Source organism: Ambystoma mexicanum, chromosome 2q, assembly GCF_040938575.1.
Source record: "Ambystoma mexicanum isolate Mex_15411 chromosome 2q, UKY_AmexF1_1, whole genome shotgun sequence".
In the NCBI taxonomy this organism is placed as follows: domain Eukaryota; kingdom Metazoa; phylum Chordata; class Amphibia; order Caudata; family Ambystomatidae; genus Ambystoma; species Ambystoma mexicanum.
The window spans coordinates 580,074,769-580,102,209 of NC_090924.1; the positions used below are offsets into that span (position 1 = coordinate 580,074,769).

Below are 27,441 nucleotides of genomic sequence, written 5' to 3' on the forward strand. Positions count from 1 at the left end.
AGACGAAACGGGTGAAACAATGTTGCAAGTTCCTCGCAACAAACACTCATTTATACAAATAAACCCTGCCCCAAGCTTACCACCAGGTTTTCAGACTTCATTCACACACTGCAGGTACGGAGGGACTGTAATAAAAGCAGGCAGCCCCAGGATAGTTTTTAGCGGTGGGGAGGAGAACACCTATACAACTCAGCCATTAAGACCTCCATAATGGCAGTTGGTCTTGAAAGAACCTCAGACCAGCTCCCTTGCAGACCACATGACCTCAGCCGCATGGCTGAATCACATTTAGCAGAGCTGTCAAGCAACTGGAGGCCCCTACCCTGGTGGCTTTGCAAAAGCTGTTCGCGTGGAATGCATGGAGGCCTTTAAAAAAACCATAATAACTATCTTATGTCTGATTTGATCATTATATTTGCATCCAAACATAAAGAGTAAAGAAATGAATCATTGTTTAGAGTATAAACTGAAGTACTGCAATTACTGAAGCTTGAATACATTTACTATTACTCAGCGGGGGGGGGACTGGATTTCGATTTATTTTATAATATTACCCTCTGATGGGTAGACTGTCTCAGGTGTTATCCACTAGCAGACCATATTTTGAAGACAGTTTACTGCGACAGAAACCTCTCCCGTGAGTGGGTAGAAGAAGGCAGACTGGGATGGGGGATGTAGTGTGTGTCTGTGTATATATATATATATATATCTCGTTGGGAGGGGGGAGGAAAGCCAGAGTGGGGGCGGGGGCAGGTGGGGAAGCAAGCCATAGTGGGGGGAAAGAGGCAAGGCAGAGTTGGGGGGAAGCAATCCAGAGTAGGGGGAAGGAGGCAAGCCAGGGGAAGGAGGCAAGCCAGAGAATGGGGGAAGGAGGCAAGCCAGAGAACGGGGGAAGGAGGCAAGCCAGAGAACGGGGGAAGGAGGCAAGCCAGAGAACAGGGGAAGGAGGCAAGCCAAAGTGGGAGGAAAGTGGCATACCAGAATGGGTGCAAAGAGTGACAAACTAGGGTAGGGTGGGCGCAAAGAATGGCAAAGCAGAGTGGTGGGAAGAGTCACACCAGAGTGGGGGGAGGGACAAACTAGAGTGAGGGGGAAGGGAAAAATCAATTGTGGGGGTAGGGAGGAGGCAACAAAAAGTGTGGCAGGGTGGAGGGAGGGAGAGGCAACCCCAAGTGGCCGGGGGGGCAGGGAAGAGGCATTGTGGAAGTGTGGAAAAAGTCAAACCAGAGTGGGGGGAGAGGGGAGAGCCAAACCAGAGTGGGTGAGAAGAGGCAAACCAGAGTAGGTGGGGTATGGATGGGAAACAGCAAACCAATCGGTGAGAAGAGGCAAAGAGAAGCGGGTGTTGAGAGGAGAACAGAAAAGGGTGGGAAGAGAAGAACAGGTTGTGGTATTAAGGAACTAGCCAAAGGCAGCTGGAGCACGAAGAGACATGACTAGTGAAGTGAAAACTAGTGGTGGAAGAAGGAATGAGGGGCCACGTCTTCACCACGGAAGGGAGTATGGGTGAGAGTCAGCCCTGAAGGGGTAGAGCCCACATTTGTAGAAGGCACAAGCACACAGCAGGACAATGAGAGGGGCCAGGCTTGTTTGAAGACAGTTTGGACAGAGGGTAGAGAACATGACACCCGGAAGGGGAGGTTTGGAGGACCTTTAGAAACTCTCCCAGTTCCATGGTATGACAGTACTAAGGCTGTAATGGAGTAATTGATTATTTTGTGCAATTTGTACAATTACCTATATTTTGTTTCTTTTTTTGCGACTTCATCCTCATGAGAAGCAAAAAAGAATGAAGCACAACCAACCTCTGTCGCAAATTAGCCTATAGATCAGTAATTCTGACAAAGGAAGCCATGGCAATAACTATTGGTTGCAAAACCTGTCACAGGTTTCTAATCACTAATTACCTAGTTGGAGAATAGGGAACCTTATTTGACCACTTAATACGATCATATTATTTGTCCCGAGAAAGACATTTCACCATTATCTCCATGGAGTCTCAAAGAGAAAGGTTGTATCGTCCCAGCAAAGCCAGAGGACTGGTAGATCTAATGGCAGTTGTATATGTCGAAGACCTTCTTCCCCTCAGAGCCCATCCAGTGACTCTTTATGCAGAGGAGCTACGGAAGTGAATGATGACGAAGGAAACCTTTCTTGGACCGCAGACACTACTGAGGGGCCTGGATTGGGATCCTTCCTTAGGGAGAAAAGTTCTGTATTGGCGGGTCCTGTGTTTTTGTCCCACCTCTGTCTGTGCATTACTACGAATGGAGATGACATCTTTTCAACGTTGGGCCTCATTATGAGTCAGCCGGTCCGGAAACAACGGTGGCGGTAAATGCGCCGCCACCGTTGTTTCCAGACTGGCTGATTCCGAGTTCTGGAGGCAGGAGGTGTCACTCCCGCCGGGCCTGGCCTGGCGGGAGTAACACCTCCTACCTGCAGACGGAAATGGAAACACTGGCTCCGTCATAGACGGAACCAGTGTTTCCATGGTCCCCATCGAGTCCTATCTGACTTCATGGGAATGGGGCTTAACAGAATTCCGCCTCCAGAAGTACCGGGTCACCGGGGTTGTAATGCCCCGGTGATTCCGGCAATCACGGAGGCGGAACGGAATCACGGGTCTGGCGGCAGCCTCCCTGTTTTTCAGGCACGGCTACTGTCGGACTCGTAATGAAGCCCAATGACGTTCATTTAACCTGGAACCAAACTAATCTGTGGTCTTGAAAGTTCTTTGGGCTTCAAAAACTTAAATACAATAGGTCATTCCTCATTATGTGAAGACACAAATATTCAATTTCAGAGCAATTCTCCTCTGAATATTGGAGAAAGCCAAGATGTTGTCTGTCAGTGAAATCCTAGTAGGAGGCACTGATGGATAAGAGGGCCAGTAGTCCAAGCTGGAAGTATTGGGCAGAGGAGGTGAAATGCCCTTTGGAGGTGTAGGGTCCTTGTGGGGCATAGGGATACTTGGAGCACAGAATCAGGATTCTTAAGGGCCTTCGGTAGTAGGAGGTACTATAGTCTTCAAATTAGGTCTGGCTTACGTTGTTTCTGCTCCTGTTTTTCGCTGATGGCAATAAGTTAGACCTTGAGACTTTACCTTGAAACAGACATCAACACCTCCTCAACATCAGGCACTGCCTTGAAGTCTAGTAAGCCCTATGAGAGGAGCAAACTGCTGCCATGGCCCTAAACATCAACATCACTGACCACTAAGCAGCAGTGCCATCCTGAATAACCCCTGGTGGTTATCTGAACAGGCTTCAAATAATCCATGTGCCTTGGTTGCTTCTTTTCTGAGTTTCTTGCCAGAAGACTTAAACACTGAAGAAGCATTGTGGGTGGATCCAACTCTCCACCGGATTCCTTCACTTTCCTTTGTGCACCCACAAGACATTTTGAAGTAAATGGGCCACACAGTGTGACAGTCAAAGGGAAGGCATCCTTTTCTAATTTCTGTCTACACATGCACCATACAGACACATAATGATGGACAGCATTTAGCTGAGAAGAAATCTGATAAAAATGGTCTAATACATGGTACATTTCTTCATAAAAGGGTGAAAAAGGTCAAAGAATTAAGTGGAAGATTTGACAAAAGAATTTGTAAGAAGTGTAAGGGTGCAGAAGTACGAGTCAGAGAGTGGTGGCATGCTCGTTGGCAAATATTTATACATAAAAGTAAAGAAAAGGAAAACCTACGTTGCCCTATTTCTACAAGGGGTTGCCAACCCTCAACAACATTTTATGTCCAATAAAATAAAACTTCACCGTCCTGTGTCCAAACCTATTTCCGTCCCTTACACTCCAAACTAAGGAAAAACTGGATATCTTCTTGGTCCAGAAGGAGGCCTCTCTGTTCTTGATGCCAACTCAAATATTCAGTTCTTGATTCTAAAACGCACCAAGTTGTTCTTTAACTTAAAAGTTCTTGATGTCAGATGCTCCTCCAAACGTATACATAAAACACAACTGGATTAATCAGGAATCACATTCCCTCTGCTTTTCTTTCACAGTCTGTCTTATTTCACAAAAACACACAGTTCCCAAGTATCAGGGGTGAGTCTCCTCCGCTGTTCCTTCTCCCGTTCACAAATGTAATATCAAGTCTTGTTCACTATACTGCCAGACCTGACTGTAGAACTTAGTGTTCTTGAAAATGTCCCTTCTTTTGGCAATGGGTCCTTGACCCTTTATCTTCACTTCTAGTCCTTCACACTCTTTTGTGTGGATCCCAGGCCCCTCATTGTTTTCTCAGGATCTCCCTGACTTGTTGTGGGCCCCAGCCCGTTGGTTGTGTGCTTCTTTGGATTTAAATAGGTCCTTGACCTCTGTGTGCTGTTCTTACGTTGCTTCCCCGACTTCGAGTGGGTCCCAGTCCATAGTGTACTGATGTTGCAGGGCTTTCAGCGACTTTGCGTGTCACAGTCCCTGGTGTGCTGCTATTGTGGGGCTTCACCGACTTTGTACGGGTCCCAGACCCTTTTCAGGTTTTATGGCATGCTGTAGCCACGGTGAGAAACCTGAGGGAGATGTAGACCCTCGGGATCCCTTGATCAAGTGGCCAAGTGAGGGGCATTGCGCTTGGATCCCAAACCTGGGGGCAGACGAGCGAGGGATGATCATCTGGGCAGGGGATCCTTGGGGACGGAATGCCCTTGGGTCAGACATCGTACCCCCGCCCCCTTTCCGACACACCCCTACCCAAAATCCCCTCAGCTTTTATGGGATACTGCCACTGTCCCTCAATCTCAATGCAAACATAATTCCTAGGGGACACTACATCTCCCGTAATGCTCCTTTCCCATCTAACTACCCTAGGTTTCCCCTGCAGCACACATCATACACGGGAACATACAATCCAAAGGACTGGATCTTTAAGACTAAGTTTCCTTCAGAGGAAAGATCAGGCATGTCACAAAGAAAAGTTAATTGAAGGTGAGGCAACCTGCTCTCCGATTCCACACCTACAGCCTGTTAACCGGATGCAGGTGTATAAAGGGAGGAGGCTCAAACTCAGAGGGTGGTGAGCAAGACAAGCACAGGTACAGGGAGGCCGCATGGCTGAGACCAGCAGGGGATCCCGAAGTGCTGATACTCTGAAGAGGGAGAAAAAAAGCAAGACACAGAGGGGCGCTGTGGTGCACAGAGCAGGACCAAGAACCCAGTGAAGCCCATGACTGACTGGTGGAGACGCTGGCATGGTGTGGAGCAGGAGGTCCCTGCTAAGTCTGCAAGGCAGGGAAAGGAGGAGGTACAGTTTGGACCCCCCCACCTCCAACAATGTTTCAAAGTGTGTTTGTTTTCCCATAACGAGTCAGCCAGCTGGGACTCTCTCGGAGAAGGGGGAGGCCCTTACCCGGCTGGGAGGCCGCACTGAGACCCATAGAGCATAACAGACATCCCTCAACTCTGGCCAGTAAGTGGGAAAGCTAGAAAGCCAGCTGGAGTGTAACCATTTTTTTATGAGATTTTATATCGATGTCAAGTGGCGCGGCTTAAGGGAACGCAGTGTTGAACTGTCTGGGAATCCAAGATATATAAATGAGCAACAAAATATTGAGAGCGATAGTTGAAGTGGTCACGTCCCAAGGGAGATATTGGTGCAGTTTTCAAGAGTCTCTATTTTATTGTTAAAATGTAACAGCATGTGACACCAAGAAATACAGAATAAATGAAGAAACAAAGTAAGTATATATTTTCCGAGCACAGTAAGAAGTAACTATGAAAGTGAAAGCGGATTAAGTCCTGTGAACCTGATAAAAAGTATCATTGAACTTGCAGTCCAATAAACCACCCAAAGAGAAGAACAAGTTACTTACCAGCTGTAACGTTCTTTAGACTGGATGTTCCTCCCAGGTATTCCTCATCTATGATATTCGTATCTTGCCAGCTTTGCTGCTTCAGAGTTTTTTTTTCGGCAGAAGGTGCTGTGCACAAGGTCATGGTGTCTATGTCCCTCGACAGTCTCTGTAGCATGTCGACATCACCAGTCGTATAAGTAGCTTGTGCCGCGCCCGTTGGCTTCAGTTCTGTTTTTTCGTGGTATGATTCGAGGACCACCCAGGCATGCCTCAGACTGTAAGCTCTTCGTGAACGAGTAGTGTAAATAACAAACTGTACTTCAGGGTAGGATGGGAGGGGCGATGAGGAATATGTTGGAGGGGCGATGAGGAATATGTTGGAGGAACATCCAGTCGAAAGAACGTTACAGTTAGTAAGTAACTTGTTCTTCGAATGGATTGTGTCCTCCCACGTATTCCTCAGCTATGATAGATTCCCATAGCAGTAGTAAATTTGGAGTTGGGAGTACTAATCATTTTTTATCATGTACGGAATCAAGTACAACTTTTGCTAACAGACCTTACTGGGAAGAAAGGCGTTTAAGCAGTAAAGCTTAACAAAAGGTGTGCATTGATGCCCATGTTGCAGCTGAAGAAATATCAATTACAGGGACTTCCCTCTTCACAGCCGCGGAAGTAGCCATACCCCTTGTGGAATGGGCACAAAGCCATTCCGGTGGGTCTTTGCCAGCTAATCTGTAGCACTCTATTATAGCCAAAGTAATCTAGCGGGATATAGTTTGTTTTGTCTCCGCTAATCCCAGTTTATGGCCGGTGTAACCCACAAAAAGTTGGTCATCCTGGCGCAAATTTGTCACTCTTGATATATAAAAATTCAGAGCCCTTTTTGGGTCCAGTCTGTGTAACCTCTCCTCTTCTTTGCCCAAATGAGGAGGAGGATAGAAGGTTGGAAGTGTGATTTTTTGTGACAAATGAAAGTCAGAAACTACTTTCGGCAAGAAAGAAGGTTTAACTGCAAGTACCACCTTATCCTTGTAAAAGGTAGTATACAGAGATTTGCACGGGAGCCTGCTATTCATTAACCCTGTGGGCTGATGTGAATGCCACAAGAAGGACAGTTTTGAGTGTTAAAAGCCTTAAAGGACAGGAATGTAGGGGCTCAAAAGGTATACAAGTTAGGAATTTCAACACAAGTTTCAAATAAGAGTATGGACATGAAAAGATATTGGGGGTACATATTTGTGAGCCCCTTCAAAAATTGAACAATCAAAGGAATCTTAAAATATGAAACCTCTTCTGGAGAGCGCTTGAATATGGAAAGCGCTACCAAATATTCCTCTATTGTCCCAATCTGGAGCCCCAGATTGGCCAGATGTAATAGAAAAGATAGCACTATAGGAGTGCCACATTGAAAAGGGTCCACATTCTTATCTTTGCACCAGTTACTGAATTTATTCCAACAACGCCAGTACAGAGATTTAGTTGCTGGCCTTCTGGCCGAAAGCAAAATCTCCATTACGTTATCTGGGAGGTCCCAATCCTTATATCTCAACCTCTCAGAAACCATGCGTGGAGGTCAAGTGTCTTGACCTCTGGATGGAGAACTCGACCTTCCTCTTGCGAGAGAAGATCCTCTCTTTGTGGAAGACGTATTGGAGGGCAGATGGACATGTCCAGAAGGTCTGGGTACCACGTCCTCCTGGCCCAATCTGGGGCAATTAGGGTCATGGGTTTCCTGAACTTTCTCAACCTCCTGATTACGCGAGGAATCACAGGGACTGGGGGAAAACGCGTACAGAAGTGGAAATTCCCAGTCCACTACGAACGTGTCTCCTAGAGCTCCTCTTGGGGGAAATTCCCTTGAGCATTACTGAGAGCACTTTCAGTTGACCGAGGTCGCGGACAGATCCACCTGATCTTTTGAAGGACTTCCTGAGCTAGTTCACACTCATGTGAGATACTGTGCTCTGCCTGCTCAGAGTGTCCGCCGCTGTGTTCTGCTCTCCGGCTAGGTGAACTGCCGACACAGAGATTCCTTCTTGTATTGCCCAGAACCAGAACTGCATTGCCTCTCTGAACAACGGTAGTGACCCTATGCCTCCTCTCTTGTTGAGGTACTACATGGCCACTGTGTAGTCCGTCATTATCAGGACATTCCTTCCCCATACAGAGGGCAGAAAGGCCTTCAGCGCTAGTCTGATCACCCTCAGCTCCAAAAGGTTGATGTGTAGTTTGGACTCCGATGGAGACCAACGACCGCCGATTGTCAGATCGTTGGTATGGGCTCCCCACCCCATGAGTGAGGCGTCCGTCACTACTGTTATCTCCGGCCATGGTTGCCAAAAACATTCTCCCCTGAGAATATTGTCGTTGCAAGCCCAACATAGAAGGTCCTGGGCAACTATGCTTGGAACTTGCAGAAGTTCCGATATATTCCCAGAGAATTGGGACCACTGAGTCCTGAGGGCCCATTGAAGGGATCTCATTCTCAATCGGGCCTCTGGCACCAGAAAAATGAAGGATGCCATGAGACCGAGCAACCTCAGAAAATCGAAGGCCAGCAGATGCTGGGCATTTTGGAACTTTGTTACCATCTGTAAAATGTGGTGAGCTCTAATCTCGGGAGGCAAGGCTTTCTCTGATGAAGTATCTAGGACTGCTCCGATAAATTGGAGTCTTTGGAATGGTACCATATGGGACTTCTTGTAATTGAGGGAAAAACCAAGTCTGTGAAGGGAGTGGCAGGTGATTGAGAGATGTTCCTGAGCTTGTTCGGGGGAACGAGCCCTGATCAACCAATTGTCCAGGTAGGGGACGGTAGACATGAATCCCCCTCTCCTGTGACTCGCGGCTACCACCGGCATCAGTTTGGGGAAAACCATTGGGGTGGAGGTCAACCCGAATATCAGAAATCGAAACCGATGCTGAGAGCCGCCAACAGCGAACCTCAGGTACTTTCTGTGCTTGAGATGGATTGGCACATGAAAGTAAGCATCCTGAAGGTCCAATACTACCAACCAGTCTTGGAGATGGATCTGGGAAAGGGTTACCATCTTGAACTTGTCCTTCCTGATGAACTTGGTCAAGTTTCTTAAATCCAAGATGGGTCTCAATCCTCCGTTCTTCTTTGGCATGATAAAGTAAGTTGAGTACCAACCCTTGTTCCTCTCCACTACAGGTACCCGTTCTATTGCACCTTTCTCTAGCAGGGTTAAAATTTCCTGCACAAAGAGAGGATCTGGAATTTTGACAGAATTGGTTCCCGGTGGATGGTCCTGAGGACTTTTTAGGAAGGGGAGGCAGTAACCTTGTGCTACTGTTTCCAGTGCCCAAGCATCTGACGTAATGCCCCGCCATTCGTTCAGATACTGTGAGATTCTGCCTCCCACCAGGGTCTTGTGTGCTAAGGTCTCAGAGAGATTTGGAGGTGGCTGCAGGTGCGGCTGAGGGCAAAGATGAGGCTGATTTTGCACCTCTTCCTCGTCCACCATGAGGGAAATGTCTTTTACCTTTCTGTGCGGTCTGCCCTCTTCCTCTACCAAATGAGGAGTAGTATCGAAAAGAACAACCTCTCCAGGAAGATGAGCCCGAATAAGGTTTTTGAGGCTGTCGCATAGAGGCGCTAAGTGACTTAGCTGCCGCCTTGGAGGTCTGCAGTTTCTCTAAGCTCTCATCAGCTTTACTGTCGAACAGCCTTGCGCCGTCGAAAGGCATGTTGAGTAGCATGGCTTGCACGTCCGGTGCAAACCCCGACTTCCTCAACCACGCAAATCTGCGCAGTGATCTGCTTGCAGCCATGGATCTGCTGATGCGGTCAACAGTATCCAGTCCAGATTGGAGACATTCTCTCATTGCCATCTTTCACAATATTCAGAAAGCCTTCCCTTTCTTCGACTTCTGGAATATGTTCAGCCGCAGCCTTTATACAATCCCACAGGGTATGGGTGAACCTGGCCAGGGTACAGGTAACATTTGCTGACTTAAGGGCCATACTGCCCGAGGTAAATACCTTACGAGCCCAAGCGTCCACCTTTTTATCCTCTCTATCTGGGAGGCTAGATGGGTAAGCTGACTGCCTCGTGGAAGTAACAGCTTGGACCACTAGACTTTCCGGAGTAGGGTGTTTACTCAGATAATCAGGGTCACAGCTTGATTCCCTATATTTTTTGGGAAAGCCTTTATTGACTGCTGCAACAGACTCAGGAGACTACAATTTGCAACCACTGTACTTTGAAGAGCACTATGAAAGAGAAGAAATGGGTCCTTTTGGGGGCCCTGGTCCAGGATATCGGTCATATCATCTTGTTCAAAGGTTGGTAAAGATATACCGCAACCCATATAGTCAGCAACCCTGTTCATCAAGATCCTGTACCCGGGATCTGCATGTTCTGCAGGATCAAGTTTTTGAAAATCTAACTCTGGCGACATGTCAATACCACTGGCAGAGTGAAGAGTGTCACACAGGTCTCTCATTCTTGACTCAGGGTCAATCAATTCCTCTGGCACATTTCTAGTACCAAATTGTACTCCAAATGGAGACATTTCTTCCTCTGAGGCACTTTCTTCCTCAAAGACAGAGGACATGGACTTAAAAAAAGTCTGATTTGGGTACAGGTGTATACCTTTTTTCCTGTTCCAGAATTTGCCTCGAGGGAATCGAAGGATTCTTCGAAATCATTGATGAAGACTTTGATAATGGAGGCAATATCTCCTTTGGCGTCGAGGTAATCGGCGTCGATGGACTCGAGTGCTTCGACGGTTTATGCTTTCTAGCCGATACCAGGGAATCACTTGAATCTCGAGGAACCTTCGACGTTTTAACGTCGAGTCGAGATCGTCGAGTTTCCGCCTTACTACTGGACTTGGCCTTAGTAGTTTCTGACGTCCAAGGGAGCGACTGGGGTCTGGCTCTTACGAGGTTTCTTTGAGGGGCTTGGGCCGCATTCTCAAAGCACTTCATCATTTGTTCTCTAAACTCTTCCCATTTCCTAGGGGAATCCGACTTAGTCAGACATCTTACCATCTTGGTAGATATGTCTGACGTGGAGGAAGTAGATCTGTGTCTCCTCTTTGTCTTCTTAGAAGAAGACGAAGAACGTCTCAAACTACTCCTAGATCGAGATCTCTTCGAGTGTTTATGCCTATCGGAGTCTCTTGACTCGCCGGACTTTCTATGCTTCTTAGAAGTGCCCTTCGAAGAGGCCCTCGAAGCTTCCCACCCCCAAAGCTAAACTGAACTTAAGCCAACAGGTGCGGCACAAGCTACTTATACGACTGGTGACATCGACACGCTATGGAGACCGTTGAGGGACATTGACACCACGACCTCGTGCACAGCACCCTCTGCCAAATTTGTTTTTCTCCAAAGCAGCGAAGCTGGCGAAATACACCCATCATATATGAGGAATACGTGGGAGGACACAACTCATTCGAAAAGATAGTGAGGGACTTGCCGTGCAACATATTGTGTAAGGTTGAAGAAAAGTAGCGAGTGAACAATCACACGTCTGACTGCAGACGCTTGTAAAACTGAGGAATTGTGGAATACAGGAACCAAGATGCACTTTGTTTATTGCAAAGGAAGGTAATTGGGAAGCTAGTAAATTCTTACGAAGAAGAAAGAAGAATGTTACCAAGGAAAAGGGAGACCCGGACTTGGGTAAGGAGTACCCAAGGGGCCCCATTGAACTGTGAACTATAAATTGTTTTAGAGCGCATGATGTGCAAAACAAAAATGTAGAAAGTTCCTTTCTTCTTGTAACTAAATGATTTTAGAGGTTTCTTCCTGGATCCCCCTCAGCCGGGCTAAGATCCCTCTTCACGTTCAACTAGTCTCCCTCAGCCAGACTCGGAGAAATTGTAAGTTCCACTTTATATTTATCAAAGATTTTCAATTGTGCACAGGTTTTTGTTGGACCTGTCACAGGACCACTTAGATTCAGAATTTCTTTCCGACAAGGTATTTCTCATTTAGTTCGATACCCAACAGAGACCTTTGAATGAGCACCCCCTTGGGTATTTGGTGTCTGATTTTGCCTTCAACAGATCATTCACTCCTTAAGCTTCCAGTTGTTCGCACCTCTTAACACATGCACTTCAAACCCAGTCCTTTGTAGAATGCTTTATAAAATGTTTCTCTGACTCACCGGCTGTGCTGCCTTTACTGGCGCAGGTTTCTTGCAGGAGCCAAGGACAGTACCATGGCGGCAATCGTTTCTCCCGGCCTGGGTTATCGACATGAGAGCACCCAGGATACCTTTGATGCACAGCGTAGGTCTGCTCAGCTTCAGATGCTCGTCATAGGCTTTACACTTTCCAAGGCTCGTGTAAATAGCAGTTTCTAGAGGTCATGGGTACGTCCCTCCTTGCAACCCTCTCTGGTCTTGCTGCCATTCTCCTCGTGTTAAATCGCCACTTTGGAAATGCTGCTTTCTTGTGTGCTTTTCCATCGCTCAGAGTGTGCTTTCGTTCTACGTCTTTTATCCGTGTGGAGAAGTAGGATAGGAGGCGGGTGTGTGTGTAATGATCAGTAATTGCCTGACCTTGTCTGACTAAAGGTGTTGGAACATGTAGGTTATACAGCTCTGGTGTTAGACCGTTGTTGCCCAAAATTAACTGTATGTGATAAAGTGTTTGTGTCGAAAAAGGGGAGGTGGGTTGAGCTTCTCGGTATCCTACCTGGTAGGATGGGGAAAAGGCGTTACACTTCTACTGTGCGATGACCCCCACATCTAGGAGATCTTCCCTCACTGGTCCACCCCTAGGAACTGGTTCCAATAGCAATGGCCATGTCCGGAACACCTGGATGACAGATCCCTGGGGGCTAGTGATTGAGAGACCTTCAGATTTCTCACAGCACACTTCATACTCAATGATGCACCCATCCTCATTCTTAGTGATTTGCTCATCCACACACACATTTTTTCATCCCTACATGTTTAGTCAATAACCCATTCATCCACATCACATATATGCATTTATCAGTCGATACATCATAAAAACATACGCCCTTTCACTTTATACATTCATCCATCCATCTTCAAAATCTATCATTCATTCCTCCAGCACCATACCTCTACCCAATCACCTAGCCCCATTCATTCACGCATCCTCGATTGCTCCCATTTATTCCTCAATCCTCACATCTGTATTCATTCCTCAACTCTTCTGGTACCCTATCTCTACTCCATGCATGCATGCTTTCCCCTTGGTACATCTACCTTCTGCCTAAGTGTGTGTTGTTTGAATTACCATATAAAAGCCAAAATGAATAGCGTTGTTAATGCTCGTTTTATTCATACATTTACAGCATGACATATTGTACCTGATGTAACCTTTTGGGCAAAAAAACCTCCAGTGTGGCCAGTCCTTTTGTTTTATATGCTTCATTTCCACTTCCACGCTCAATTGCTTTGGATCGCAGCTCTTCCATAGCATTCTCTACCTCAGCTGCAGAGTACCGTAGCTTGGTGGAATATTTCTCGGCAAGAACCTGAAAGAAATGCGTGTCGGAATGGTTTAATTTAGAACAAGCTTTTTCGCCTATATGGAAAAAAGCAGAGAGACAGATTGCATTTAATTCTGGGAAAACAATTAGCTGCTCCTTTTAGAATTCTTCAATCCTATGCTAGAAATGTTTCGTGTTACATCCTGCTTTCAATGTTGGGCTACAGAAGGCACACTGCATGACAGGATTGTTATGCTAAGTTAATTAGGAGTATTTGTTAATGCACCAATCACCACCCCAGTGGTTTTAGAGCTCCAGGGCTTGTCGCAGAAGTGGCATATTGCACCCCGACCCAAGTTAAGCAGACCATGGTCTGTAAAGATAAGAAATAAGGGAAAAGGCGAGAAGATGTGAAAAGTGTCAGTAGTATAAAACACAGGCTCATAGCTGGAATGAAACAAGGGGGTTGAGAGAATATGTGATTGTAGTGCTAGAGATGCATAGATATTCATTGGCAGTGTATCAGATGGAATGCTGAACAGAAAGAGGGAAAATAAAACATCTTGTGGTACAGAGCATTTTCCAGTGAAAGATGTTTCTTGTGCTTGGGAGGGTGGTACCACAATTAGTGAGAGCATGGTTGCGTGATGGACTCAGAAGGTACTAACGTGTGCCTTTGAAGCATGGCGGCATGTTATATTTTTGTCATCACCTGCCAACACCCAGCATATAACCTGAGACTGCCAAGCCAAATGCCAAAAGTGATAGAGCCAAGAATTGTTTGTGTTAAAATGAAAGTGGAGACCACAAAGGAAAATGCATGCATGGCCTTTGAAGTTTCCAAATGAGTACTGTGGGTAGTGATGTAGTGATGTCAAATACATGGGAGGTGGGGGCACAAGCTATCACATCAAGGTTAGTAGGACCCATCTGTCTGAATGAAGTAGTCTGCAATGCCTCCTAATATGACCAGGTATGGGGGCACAGAAGAGAATCCTGGAATGTGAATTTCCTAGGTTAAGGAGCATATGCCCACTATAAAGGCTGGGATGCACTAATGATATGGGGAAGTATGACTCAATTCCAACTAGGGCTACAGCTACCACACCATCAAAGGTCTATCCAGACTACACAAAATCAGCCTGACAGCTGTTAAGGGCAAAAATAAAACAAGGTGGGCTACAGGAGCATGGCATCATGATAAAAGGATAACATAAATGATATGCACAGCGTGAAAGAGCAAAAGGTAACTGTGGTGATGGGGTTCAGTGATCCCGACAGTTCTAATAGTTCACAGTGCGAGAAGGTCCCCCTGACTGACCCTTGGGGTAGAGAGTGGGGTGACTATGGGGGCACACTGTGGGTTTGGGCCAGAGGGGTGGTTTGGGGGCAAGATCCACTGGGCCACCCCACCAACCCCCAAATGTTAAGCAGCAGCTTCTCTCATTAGTTTGCAACATTCTCCAATTCCCTTAAGGACCCTCCAAGCACGAGCAAAGTGACCAACCAACATGCAATGCTTTTGCACCATTGCTCCCAAAACCCAACCACTGAAGTGGGACCTCCAACTCTCGAAGCATTTTGTAGAACACAATCCAACCCAGATGCTGTATTATGAACGCTAGGGCTTCAAGTGGCTGGGGTGGTCCCTGAGCAGTCTCCAAAAACACCTACCAAGCCTGGGTGTTGCTGGGGCACCCTCTGTGCCCCACGTATAAGCACCCAAGGTTTAATTTAGAAAACAGGCCAGAGAGGCGAATTTACAATATGCAGGCCAACCGAGACAACGCAGAGTTAATCAAAATGAATGTTTGCTGGGTCTCATGATACATTGTTTGGGGCAGATATCTCAAATCCTTCGGACCACACTCCCTTGTTAGAGCCCCTCCTCACAGTTTTTGCATCCCACTCAACACTGATTAGGTTGAGGAGGGTCTTTTACAAAGAGAAAACCTAGAGAATGCTGCCACAAAAACACTAGAATCTAGACAAGTACCACACAATTTTTCATGCCCACCTACAGCATTCAAATATGGCCGATGCAAAAGCAGCACACTCCGTGTTGTTTTGCGTTGCCTAGCAACAGTCTACCACTTCTACCAATTTGCACCACCGGCAGGCAGAAGCCGGCCCTCAGACGAAGGCATGCGGAAAAAGGCCATGTGCTGAGCCTGTCGGAGCCGGGAGGACTAAGGACTGGTCCCCTCCTTTTAGCGAACTTCCACATATTTGAAGGACCTAACTGGGGTAAGCGCCTGCACACATTACTCCTATCTATCCACTTGCCCCATCACAATATGTATCCTCTTGGCTTAGGCTGCATCTATTCACTCAGTTTAAATGCTACCTCCCGCGTGTAATGCATCAAAGCAGAGCGCTCAAAACCAAGCTTTTCAACAAGCCCTGCCTCAATTTACACAAGCACAAACATCAGCCTTTGCAACACGAGAACAAGTACTTTTGTACCCCCTTGGTCTCTGTAAATATGTCCTCTGTAAATTCAAATATCTGTCTGTACTTCTGCAAATGACAAATGTATGTACCATTACTTGATTGTACCGTGTGTGTAAGCAAAGGCTTCTGTAACAGCGCCACAATGCCCCTGGGTGCTTTATAAATAAATAAAATAGCCTACCGTATTACTAGCCTACTAGCACACTGCCAAACTCACCGCAACCTACGCTGATCCAGAAGAACTCTACTCTGAAACCTACCCGAACAAAGCCCATCGTCTAGGGCGAACAACGCTTCCACTAATTAAACATCCTATCCTCTGCTACCTGAACTTCCAATTTTGCCTGTGCTTTGGTACTCACTACCCGGCTGGATGCTCCATTGAACATACGACAGTGACACCCCATCTCCAACTCAACCACGAGTATAGCTCGCTAATTTGCCTGATCTCGTTCATAATGTACGTCTAATCATATGCGTGCGCCATACATTATCTACCTGACCTGTGCTTACTGTTCCGGTCGCATAGACCTCTTATCTCAACTGTAATGTATTCCCATAAGATGTATGTGCCACATAGTATCGAACTCTGATTTTTGGCAATGTTTAGAAATACTTCACATCTCGTGCACACAGCACCTTTAACCGTATGGTACTTTTGTATAATTGAAAATGTAAGTTACATGCCTATATTGTTAACTTGCATTGGTAGCACCACTGTTCCCAATCAAATTGTACACGTAAGTGTTCAATACTAAGACAGTAGCCAGCCTAATAGTCAATTGCTGGACCACCCCACCCCCAATTGCTACCGAACTACGCGAAATGCTGCCTTGTTACCCGTTTTACGGAAATGCCCACTGACCGACTTGGCAGTATGCCACTTGAAATGTACTATTGTTGTCTTTTATTTTAACTACTAGCCTATCTGCAGCAAGTACATGAACTATCTTCATAGACACTCTTAGCAGTTACCTCCTCATCCTTTGAACAAGTAATTGTCTAATGCTCAAACCTAAACCAGCCTATAACTAGCTAGTCATGCCTGTGCACAACTGCATACTTATGCTCAATTGGCTGGCGACTAGAGCTGCTATATTGACCGCAATGATGCTGATCGCCTCAGCCATTACTGCTAGCACTGAAAAGCATGCAACCTACCTATGACCATGCCTCCATACCTAGTAAGAATAGTATCTCACTCACTAGGTCTACTCTATTACTCCACTATGATACTGTAGCACCCACCAAGTTCTTGCCACCTCGGCCTGTACAACCTACGAAACTCCACTCTACTGTCACGACAACGGCTAACAATACCTATACCAGTACCTCACCATCCCACCCACCAGCCCATATGAAATCATAAAAGATGAAGCCTGGTGCTCCAGAATACAGGCAGCCATGCTAAATAAAATTACTCTCCTCCAGGACAAAATACAAACTCAACGCAAAACTCTACTCAAGCCCGACTGTCCTGCTATGCCCAGCACTCCCAGCACAAGCCCCCCACACCTCTCTTCTCCTTCAGAGACATTTCAGAATCGGAAGTCATAGATCTCCTTCGACATCTCAAACCCTCCACGTGTAAAGGAGACATCTGTCCTCCTAACATTATTAAAGACTGCATGGACTCCATGGCTCCTCTCATCACAGCTTTCATTAACGCCTCATTTACCACCTGCTCCATCCTGTCCAGCCTAAAAGAAGCCTGGGTCCGCCCCTCCTAAAAAATGTCCCTAGACCCATCATCCCCCAACAATTACCACCCGATCACCACTGTACCATTCTCAAAAATCAGATAACCGAGATAATGGATAAAGGCAAGCCAGCCCTCTTATTGCTCCTGGACATGTCAGCCGCATTTGATGTCGTTGATCACAAAATTCTTACCGCCCATCTCACCAACGAAGCCCACTTCTCCAAATAGTCCTCCTCATGGATAACGTCCTTCTTAGAAGGCAGAGCCATGAAGTTCTTCTCGGACCAGGATAATTCAACCCCTGCCACCATCCACTGCAGTGTTCCCCATGGCTCCTGCACAGCGCCTACCTTTACAACCTGTTTACCAAGCCCATCTTCGACAAACTGGATTCCCTCGGCATAGCTTGCACCAAATATGCCGACGATACACAAGTACTCCTCCCCCTCACCGGCTCACACGACCAAGACTCAGCAGCCTTCCTCCAAATATACTCCACTATGCAAGCATGGATGGCAGACAACAGGCTATGCCTCAATGGAGACAAAGCAAAGATCATCATCATAGGCCCCAAGGAAATATTGTCCAAACTCAGCCATAAACACAGCAACTTCACCATTGACAATACCATCATCCCCGTCTCCTCCTCAGTAAAGACCCTTGGGGTTTATCTCGACTCCACCCTGTCCATGACCCGACAGGTCAGTGCCATTACTTCCGCCTCTGCCCACACCACCAAACTAATAAATGCTATAAAACCATTCCTTTCAAACTAAAACTGCCTCCCCATCACTCGAGCCACCATTTGAGCCAAATTAGACTACTGAAATGCCCTTCTTGCAGGCACCTCTTCTAAAAACCTAAATCGGCTCCAAATAGTCCAGAATAATGCACTTAGAGCAACACTCCATGTCCCTAAAAGAAACCATATCACACAGGCCAGACTAGACACCCACTGGCTACTGGTAAAGGAAAGAATCATGTTTAAGACACTCGCACTAACACACAAATGTTTAAGCCTCTTGGCTCCCCCTAACTATCTGAAACCATCATCAGAGATACTCCTCGCGTCCCAAGAGAAATCACTACGCCAACCAATTGCGCATCCCACCCATCAAAAGGGCGAAAGCAGGGGGGGGGGGGTGGGTGGGAAATCGGCTTTCTACACAGAGCACCCAAACTTTGAAACGCCCTGCCCAACACACTCAGAGCTGAGTCCTCCCTCGCAGCTTTCCGCAAAGGCCTCAAAACTACGCTATTCAACTAAAACACTCTACCTCACGCCTGCTGGAACTCTGCATGTCTTATGTTACGCCTGCAATGAAGTTTGCCTCTCCAAACACACTATCATCTCATTTGGTTTGCCATGTAATGCCTGTAACTAAGTACGTATTTCCTAAAACTCTGTCATGTAACTAAGTATGCTTTATTCTGTAACCAGTGATTATCATATGCAACAGCGCCACAATGCCTCAGGGCTGCTGTGCGCTTTATAAATGTTAATAAATAAATCAATACTTATTCACACACATCCTTGTGTTCCAACGCTATACCTCTGAACCCGTTCCTAACCAATCATGCACTAAAAAAAATCCGGAACCTCAGACTAAGATCTAGCCTTAAACAGCCGAACGCACTTGCTCGCCCACTTGGAAAAGCTCTAAGTAATACCAAATCCACGAAAAAGACCATGAACTCATACAAAAATGCTGCCAAAAAAGACAATCCATTCAACCAATATCACAGTGCCTCCAGCAACATCTAACAACACAGGCACGCCCATCAAAGGAGAACTGATCAATGCAATGTCGTTAATAGCACATGCTTTAGACATCCTTCCTAGATGCAAATGATGGCAGTGCCACTACTGTAGCCAACTCGATCATAGAACTAGGATTCTCTCATCGTATCACTAAGCCTATGCATAATAAAAGTAGAACCTTAAAGTGGATTGCAGACTTGAATTGCAAGACTAACATTCTCTCTAATGCACCATGTGCATGGACGGACCACCACTTCATCTCTTTTACCCTACAGCCCAGTACTCAACTGAACCGTCCCACTGCCCTGGCACCACCGGCACTAACAAGAAATAACAAGAATATCACAACAGAATTTACTGACCCTCCTACAACCTATCCTTAACTACCCGACCGCCAATACTAACCCCTCAGCATTTGTAGCACTATACAACCTTACACTCCAGCAAGCCATTGATACAATAGCTCCATCGAAATCACGAAAAGCTAAGCCCTAAGCACACCCAAACTCGTGGTTCACCCCTAGCCTTAAAGACATATGCAACAATAAAAGAAAAGCTGAAACCACTTCAGCCTTTAACAAAGACTCATTCTTTTTATTTTTTTTATTTTTATTATTGTATTCAAACCAAACAACAAAGCAACAAAACATGATTAAACACATTTAACAACGTAAACACTGCACTCCCAGTCCCACCCCCCCTTATGAGCCTGTTTGTTCTTCACATTCAGTATCTGTTTTGTGTGTCAGGGTATCGCTGCCCTCAGATTCAGCTGGAGCCGATACTGCTCCAAACATTTCAGCGATCAATAGTTTCCATGCCATAAGGGAGCCCATTTCTTCACCCCCCCTCGGGTTACTAGCCTCTTGCCACACCACTGTTTCAGCCTCCGCCCATTTTTGTAGGTCCTTCCACCAGACCTCCACTCGCGGCTTATGACGCTCCTTCCATCCCATGGCAATCCTTTGTTTCGCAAGCACATATGCCAAATCTTTAAATTTCCCTACATGTTTAAGTTTTCGCGCTTTGGGATACCCTCCCAGCAAGCAGGCCCAGGCCGAGTCTATTATGAGCGTGACCCCTTTCTCCGCTAGCTTATGTGCCACTTCGCCCCAGTAGCATTAAATTACCGGGCACGCCCAGAACATGTGCATCATGTCGGCATTCTCCTCGTCACACTTAGGGCACGCCTAGCGCCCAACATTTCGGAACTTCGATATTCTCAGAGGGGTCATATATGCCCTGTGCCTTATATATAGCTGTATTTGTTTGAACCTGGCATTTCTCGACACCTTCTTATGATATCCCAAAGCACGTTCCCACATCCCATCTTCCATCCGGGCTCCCATCTCCGTTTCCCATTCTGATCTCAAATGCACCAGGTCCTTCCCAACCTAAGTCAACAAAGACTCATTCTTAAAAGCCACCAGCCGCTACAAATCAGCCATCCTTCAGACAAAAAGGGACATATACAATAACAGAATTATCAATACCAAATCAGGCAACAGAGAATTATTCTCTATCCTTAGAGAGCTGGAGTTGCCGACTCCCCCTACGGAAACCTGCTCCAAAGATAATACTTGGTGCACCAAGATTCAAAACAGCACTACTAGATAAAATATCGATGCTCTAAACCAAAATTGAAAAGAAAAAACTTAGCATCGCCACCGAACCAGTCTTACCCAAGCCTTCAATTATTAAACCATGTAATATTTTCAAATTCACTCTTCTATCCACAAAGGAAGTAGAAAACATAATAACTAGCCTTAAACCATCAAGATGTTAGGGCAACATATGCCCTGCCAACATCTTCAAAGAGGCAGCGACAGAATTTTCCCCTTTCATTACCACATTTATAAAAGGTATACAGTCTTTTCATCTACAGATGTTTAATCGAGGTGATGTTTCATCAAAACATGTTCAGTGAAAGATTTTTTCATCTAAAAGATCTTTCAAAGAACATTTATTTTTTCTCGAAAATAGATGTATGGATGTTTGGGCGGGGGAAGGGTTCAATTTTGAAAACTGGGTTTGGGGGCCCCCCAAATAAAAAATAAACACTACACAAGTTAGAGGGAGCTGTCCAGTTGAAATACATTGTAAATGTATTGGATCGATTTCAGCACTGGACAGCTCCATCTGACTTGTGTAGTATTAGCAAGCAATTTCAGGACTGGGGACTTATTTTATTGGGTGTCTGGGGGGGACCCCCATTAAAAAATAAAATAAAAGTGTCAAGTGCACTCGCTGACACTTCACAAGTTAGAGGGAGCTGTCCACTGCTGGATTAGATTGTTACTTTTTGTACTCTACTTCAGTGCTGGACAGCTCCCTGTAGTGTTTATATAACGAAACTCTATTTGATGAAAGGGTTTCGATGTGTAAACATATTCCACTTTATGTATGGCAATTCGTTGAACCACCTTTCACTAAAAAAGATTTGATGTAACATCACCTCGATGTACATCTTTCGATGAAGACATGTAACTATTTATAAATACTTCATTTGAGACTAGCATAGTCCCAACTTATCTGAAGGATGCTTGGGTCCTTCCACTGTTAAAAAAAAAACCTAACCTCGACTTGGACATGCACACAAATTACAGACCCATCACCACAGTGCCATTCCTGTTGAAAATTTTAGACAGGGCTGCCTATCTTCAGATACAGGCACACCTAGAAGCTAACAATCTTCTGGGACTGAGACAATCTAGGTTCAGACCTACACATGGCACCGAAACTGCTTTAAAAGACCTGAAAACTCAAATAGACAACCAAAAAGACAAAAGCAACATAACCCTCCTTCTACTGTTAGACTTATCAGCCGCCTTTGACCTTGTCAGCCATAAAGTCATGTGCAATCACCTTACCTTATCAGCTCATTTCTCGGACAAAGGGACGGCCTGGATACAATCCTTCCTAGACAATAGAAGAACAAGTTACTTCTTACCTTGTAACGTTCTTTCGACGGGATGTTCCTCCGACGTATTCCTCATCTTAGATATCTCCTTCCAGCTCTGCTGGCCTGAGAAAATGTTTTCTCTCCAGAGGGCGCTGCGCGTCGACGTCCTCCGAGTCGATGTCCCTCGACAGCCGCCGTATCGACGTCGACGTCATCCTGCCTATAAAGGCCGCGCGCAGCGTGCGTTGCTCAGTTCCGTTTTGTAGCCCACAATAATACTTTCTGGACTACACTAATCACCCTGAAGGAGCGTAAGCTGCAACAACAAGGGAAGTAGAACTGCGGGGATGGATGGGAGGGTCGATGAGGAATACGTCGGAGGAACATCCCGTCGAAAGAACGTTACAAGGTAAGGAGTAACTTGTTCTTCGAAGGGATTGTGTCCTCCGACGTATTCCTCATCTTAGATAGGCTCCCATAGCAGTATTCAATTATCGGAGGAGGGAGTACTGACTTCACGCTGTCTTCTATTGATGAATAGAATGCAGTACAGACCTTCCAAATCTAGTCTCTTGACTGGAGGAGGAATCCAAATTGTAAAAACGTGTAAAGGTATGGACAGACGACCATGTAGCGGCCGCACAGATGTCTTTAACCGGCACGCCTCTTTTGAGGGCCGATGAAGCTGCAATACCTCTGGTCGAATGAGCCCTAAGGTTTTGAGGGGGCTCTTTCCCTGCCAGTTTATAACATTCCAGAATGGCTAGAATGATCCATCTGGAAATGGTCTGCTTAGTTATTGGTAACCCCAGCTTGTGACCTACGTAACCTACAAACAGCTGGTCTGCCTGTTTTATCCTGGCTAGTCTACTGATGTAAAAACTTAAAGCCCTCCTAGGGTCTAGCCTGTGTAACCTCTCTTCCTCTTTCCCCGGGTGAGGAGGAGGATAGAAAGATGGTAGGGTAATCTTCTGAGTGATATGGAATTCAGAAACCATCTTTGGGATGAAATTAGGCTTCACTTGCAGGGCAGCTTTGTCTTTGTGAAATATTGTGTGAGGGGGTTTACAAGAAAGAGCTTGTAATTCGCTCACCCTTCTAGCAGATGTAAGTGCTATTAATGAAATAGTTTTAAGGGTAAGGAATCTTAACGAACAAGAATGGAGAGGTTCGAAAGGTGTGCCCATCAGGAAAGTTAGTACTAAGTTTAAATCCCATAGGGGAACTTGGAATGGTCTTGGGGGATAAACATTGGTTAACCCCTTTAGAAACTGTATTACCAAGGGTAATTTCAAATAGGATGGTTCTTCTGCAGTACGCTTAAAGATGGATAGTGCTGCGAGATAGCCCTTAATGGTGCCAACTTGAAGGCCTGAATTTGCCAAATATAGTAGGAAGGACGAAACCATTGGTGTACCACATGAAAAAGGATCGATATTCTGCTCTCTACACCAGCTGCAAAATCTGTTCCAACGGCAGCGGTATATAGACTTTGTTGCTGGCCTCCTTGCCGAAAGCAACACCTCCATAACATCATCAGGGAGGTCCCAATCCTTGTACCTCAGCCTTTCAGAAGCCAAGCGTGAAGGTTGAGGGTTTTGATGTCTGGATGGAGAACCTGACCTCCCTTCTGTGAGAGTAGGTTCTCTCTGAGTGGAAGTCGAATTGGAGGGCAGATGGACAAGTCTAGAAGGTCCGGGTACCACGTTCTCCTGGCCCAATCCGGGGCAATTAGGATCATGGTTCGCCGGAATCTTCTCAACCTCCTGATCATTGGAGGAATGACAGGGACCGGTGGGAACGCGTACAGAAGCGGAAACTCCCAGTCCACTATGAACGCGTCTCCCAGAGCTCCTCTCGCGGGAAATTCCCTTGAGCAGAACAGGTCGCATTTCCTGTTTAGGCTGGTGGCGAACAGATCTACCTTAGGGGTTCCCCAAAGGGTGAAGATCTCTTGAAGGACTTCCTGAGCTAGCTCCCACTCGTGTGAGACTGTGTTCTGCCTGCTCAGAGCGTCCGCTGTCAAGTTCTTCTCTCCGGCTAGGTGAACTGCCGATAGAGAGATTCCTTCTTGGATTGCCCAAAACCAGAGCTGCATCGCCTCTCTGCACAGGGGTAGTGATCCTACGCCTCCTCTTTTGTTGAGGTAATGCATGGCCACCGTGTTGTCCGTCATTATCAGGACGTTCTTCCCTTGTACAGCTGGCAGGAACGCCTTCAGCGCAAGTCTGATGGCTCTCAGCTCTAACAGGTTGATATGTAGTCTGGACTCCGATGGAGACCAACGACCGCTGATGGTCAAGTCGTTGGCGTGGGCTCCCCACCCCGTGAGTGAGGCATCCGTGACTACGGTTATCTCCGGCCAGGGTTGCCAAAACTGTTCTCCTTTCAGAATGTTCTCCTGACAGGCCCACCACTGAAGGTCTCGAGCCACCCTGCCGGGAACCTGAAGAAGATCTGTCATTCTCCCTGAGAATTGTGACCACTGAGTCCTCAGTGCCCACTGGAGGGATCTCATTCTCCGGCGAGCCTCTGGCACTAGGAAAATGCAGGATGCCGTGAGGCCTAGCAACCTCAAAAAGTCGAAGGCTGGGAGACGTTGGGCATGTTGGAACTTGGTAACCATCTGTAGAATATCTTGAGCCCTCAACTCTGGTGGCGAGGCTTTTCCCAGGGAAGTGTCCAGGATCGCTCCTATGAACTGGAGTCTCTGCGATGGTATCATTTGTGACTTCTTTAAATTGAGGGAGAAGCCCAGTCTGTGAAGGAAGTGGCACACATGATTTAGCTGGATCTGAGCTTGTTCCGAAGAAACAGCCCTGATCAACCAATCGTCCAGGTAGGGGTAGACGTGAATCCCTTGCCTCCTTAGACTTGCAGCCACTACCGACATTAACTTGGTGAAGACCCTCGGGGCGGAGGTCAGCCCAAATGGCAGCACTCGAAATTGATAGTGAGAGTTGCCAATTGCGAACCTCAGGTATTTCCTTTGTTTGAGATGGATAGGCACATGGAAATAAGTGTCCTGAAGGTCCAGAGATACCAACCAGTCCTGGAACTGAAGGGCCTGGAGGATCTGAGAAAGAGTGACCATCTTGAATTTGTCTTTTCTGAGGAATTTGTTCAATTCTCGCAAGTCCAAGATGGGTCTCAGTCCTCCGTCTTTCTTTGGAATGAGAAAGTAAGGGGAGTACCAGCCCTTGTTCCTCTCCGCTACAGGTACCGGTTCTATGGCACCTTTCTCTAGCAGGTCCAAAATTTCCTGCAAGAGGAGTGGATCTGGAGCTTTCTGAGAGCTGATCCCCGGTGGATGACTCTGAGGTATACGTAGGAAAGGCAGGCAGTAACCTTGGGCAACTGTTTCCAATGCCCAAGCATCTGACATGATAGCCTGCCATACCGCCAGATGTTGAGTCAACCTGCCTCCTACAGGTGTCCTGTGAGGGAAGTCCTCAGAGTGGTTTTGGGGCGGCTGATGCAGATGCCGATGGTAAAGAGGCACCTGCTGTTGCTGCGGCTTTTGAATATCTACCCCGTCCACCTCGGGTAGTTCTTCTTTGTCCCCTTTGAGCCGGTCGTCCTCTACCTCTTCCGAATGCGCAGTAGAAGCGAAAGGACTTGCCTCTCGCAGAGGTTCCTGTGGGAAGAAAGGGAGTCTGACTGATTGCAGCTCCTAGGGATTTTGCTGCTGCTTTTGAAGTTTGCAGTTTCTCTAAACTGTCATCCGCCTTTTTCCCGAACAAAGAAGAGCCATCGAATGGCATGTTCAAGAGCCTGGCTTGCACATCTGGGGCAAAACCAGACTTTCTCAACCAAGCGAATCTCCTGGTTGATGTACTTGCCGCCATTGCTCTGCTGATACTGTCAGCCGAATCAATGCCCGTCTGGAGGGATTCGCACATAGCGTCTTTACCGTCCTGCATAATATTCAGGAACGCATCCCTTTCTTCTCCCTCCGGGATGCAGTCAGCCGCTGTAGAAGCACACTCCCAAAGTGTATGGCTGAACCTAGCAAGGGTGCAAGTAGCATTAACAGATTTTAACGCCATGCTACATGCTGAAAAGTCTTTCTTTGCAATAGCATCATATTTTTTATCGTCCCTGTCCTGTGACATCGGTAGAGGATGCTGCCTGTACCACCAGATTTTCTGGGGATGGGTGTTTAGACAAAAACTCCGGGTCTGTAGAAGATACCCTGTACTTTGTAGACAGTTTTTTTATTTACTGCTGGTACGACATCTGGGGTTTCCCAGTTTGTCATGATCTTCCTCTGAAGAGCTTTATGAAAAGGCACCACAGGATCCTCCTGTGGGCCTTTGTCAAGAATATCCGTGAGGTCATCTTGTTGGAAAGATTGTGAAGGTGCAGACCACCCCATGAACTCTGTGATCCTGGCCATTAGGGCTCTATAGGGGGTTTCAGCATGCTCGCCCGGGTCTGGCCTAGCAAACTCCACCTCAGGGGAAGTGTCTAACCCACTTGCATCATGTAAGGAATCATGAAGATCCTTTAACCTGCGTTCTTCAGAGGAAAATTCCTCTCTAATTGGGGTTACATGTCCCTGCAACTCAAATGTGTCTTCCTGTTCAGACAATTCACCCTCTTCCAAAATTGAGGACATAGTTCTCAATTGTTCTGAACTCATAAAGGGAGTAAATCCCATTTCCAAGGCAGAGGGTGCCGAACTTGTCATTATCGGCCTCGAAAACGTCGATATCGTCGACGTCGAAGGCTTCGAGCGTGGCGTCGAAAACAAAGGCGGAGGCCTCGAAGACCTCGACAAAATTGGAATTCTACTCGACAATCTCGAAGCCATCGACGTCGAGGACCTGGGGATAGTCACTGGGTGTGTCGTAACCGTGACTTTTCTTGGCGTCGACGCCGGTGTCGAAGCTGGCGTCAAGTCGACAGACCCGTGTGTCGAAGGTCCCTTCGACAACGGCGTCGAAGACATCGACCTCGGCGTCAACGGAACCCTCGTCGACGGCGTCGACGGAACCTTCGAGGAAGGTTTGGAGGTCATAGTCCTACTCGAGGGTTCGAGACGCGCTCGAGAGGTTTCCTTCGCCGGGTACTGCGACTCGCGGCGTTTTTGACCTTCGGTTCTTTCGACCAGAGCATCGCTCTTGGCAGTCTTCGAGGGGGTCGAGGCCGCTTTCTCGAAGACGCTCATCATATTTTTGCGGAATTCCTCCCATTCAGCCCGGGAACTATGTTTCGTGGGGCAAGGGATTCTTTTTGGCGAAACAGAGGAAGACGAAGACGGAGAAGGGGATCTTCGACGTCTCCTCTTCGAGAGCTTCGATCTCGAGGAGTGATGAGACCCACTCCGAGACCTGGAGCGCGAATGGTGACGAGGAGACG

The 27,441-nt window shown here is 46.8% G+C and overlaps 1 protein-coding gene across 9 annotated transcripts in view; it reads right to left on the reverse strand.

The window, feature by feature from the left end:
• The window catches only part of NUB1 (negative regulator of ubiquitin like proteins 1), a 1,721,658-nt gene that overhangs the window by 1,514,111 nt on the left and 180,106 nt on the right, over positions 1-27,441 (reverse strand). For 8 of the 9 annotated variants that reach the window (XM_069647724.1, XM_069647720.1, XM_069647723.1 and 5 more), the window contains one exon: positions 13,135-13,302. The exons of the other annotated variant lie outside the window; for it this stretch is intronic. In XM_069647724.1, the coding sequence (XP_069503825.1) occupies positions 13,135-13,302 (168 nt within the window). The remainder of the gene's footprint in view (positions 1-13,134; positions 13,303-27,441) is intronic. 9 annotated transcript variants of the gene reach the window in all.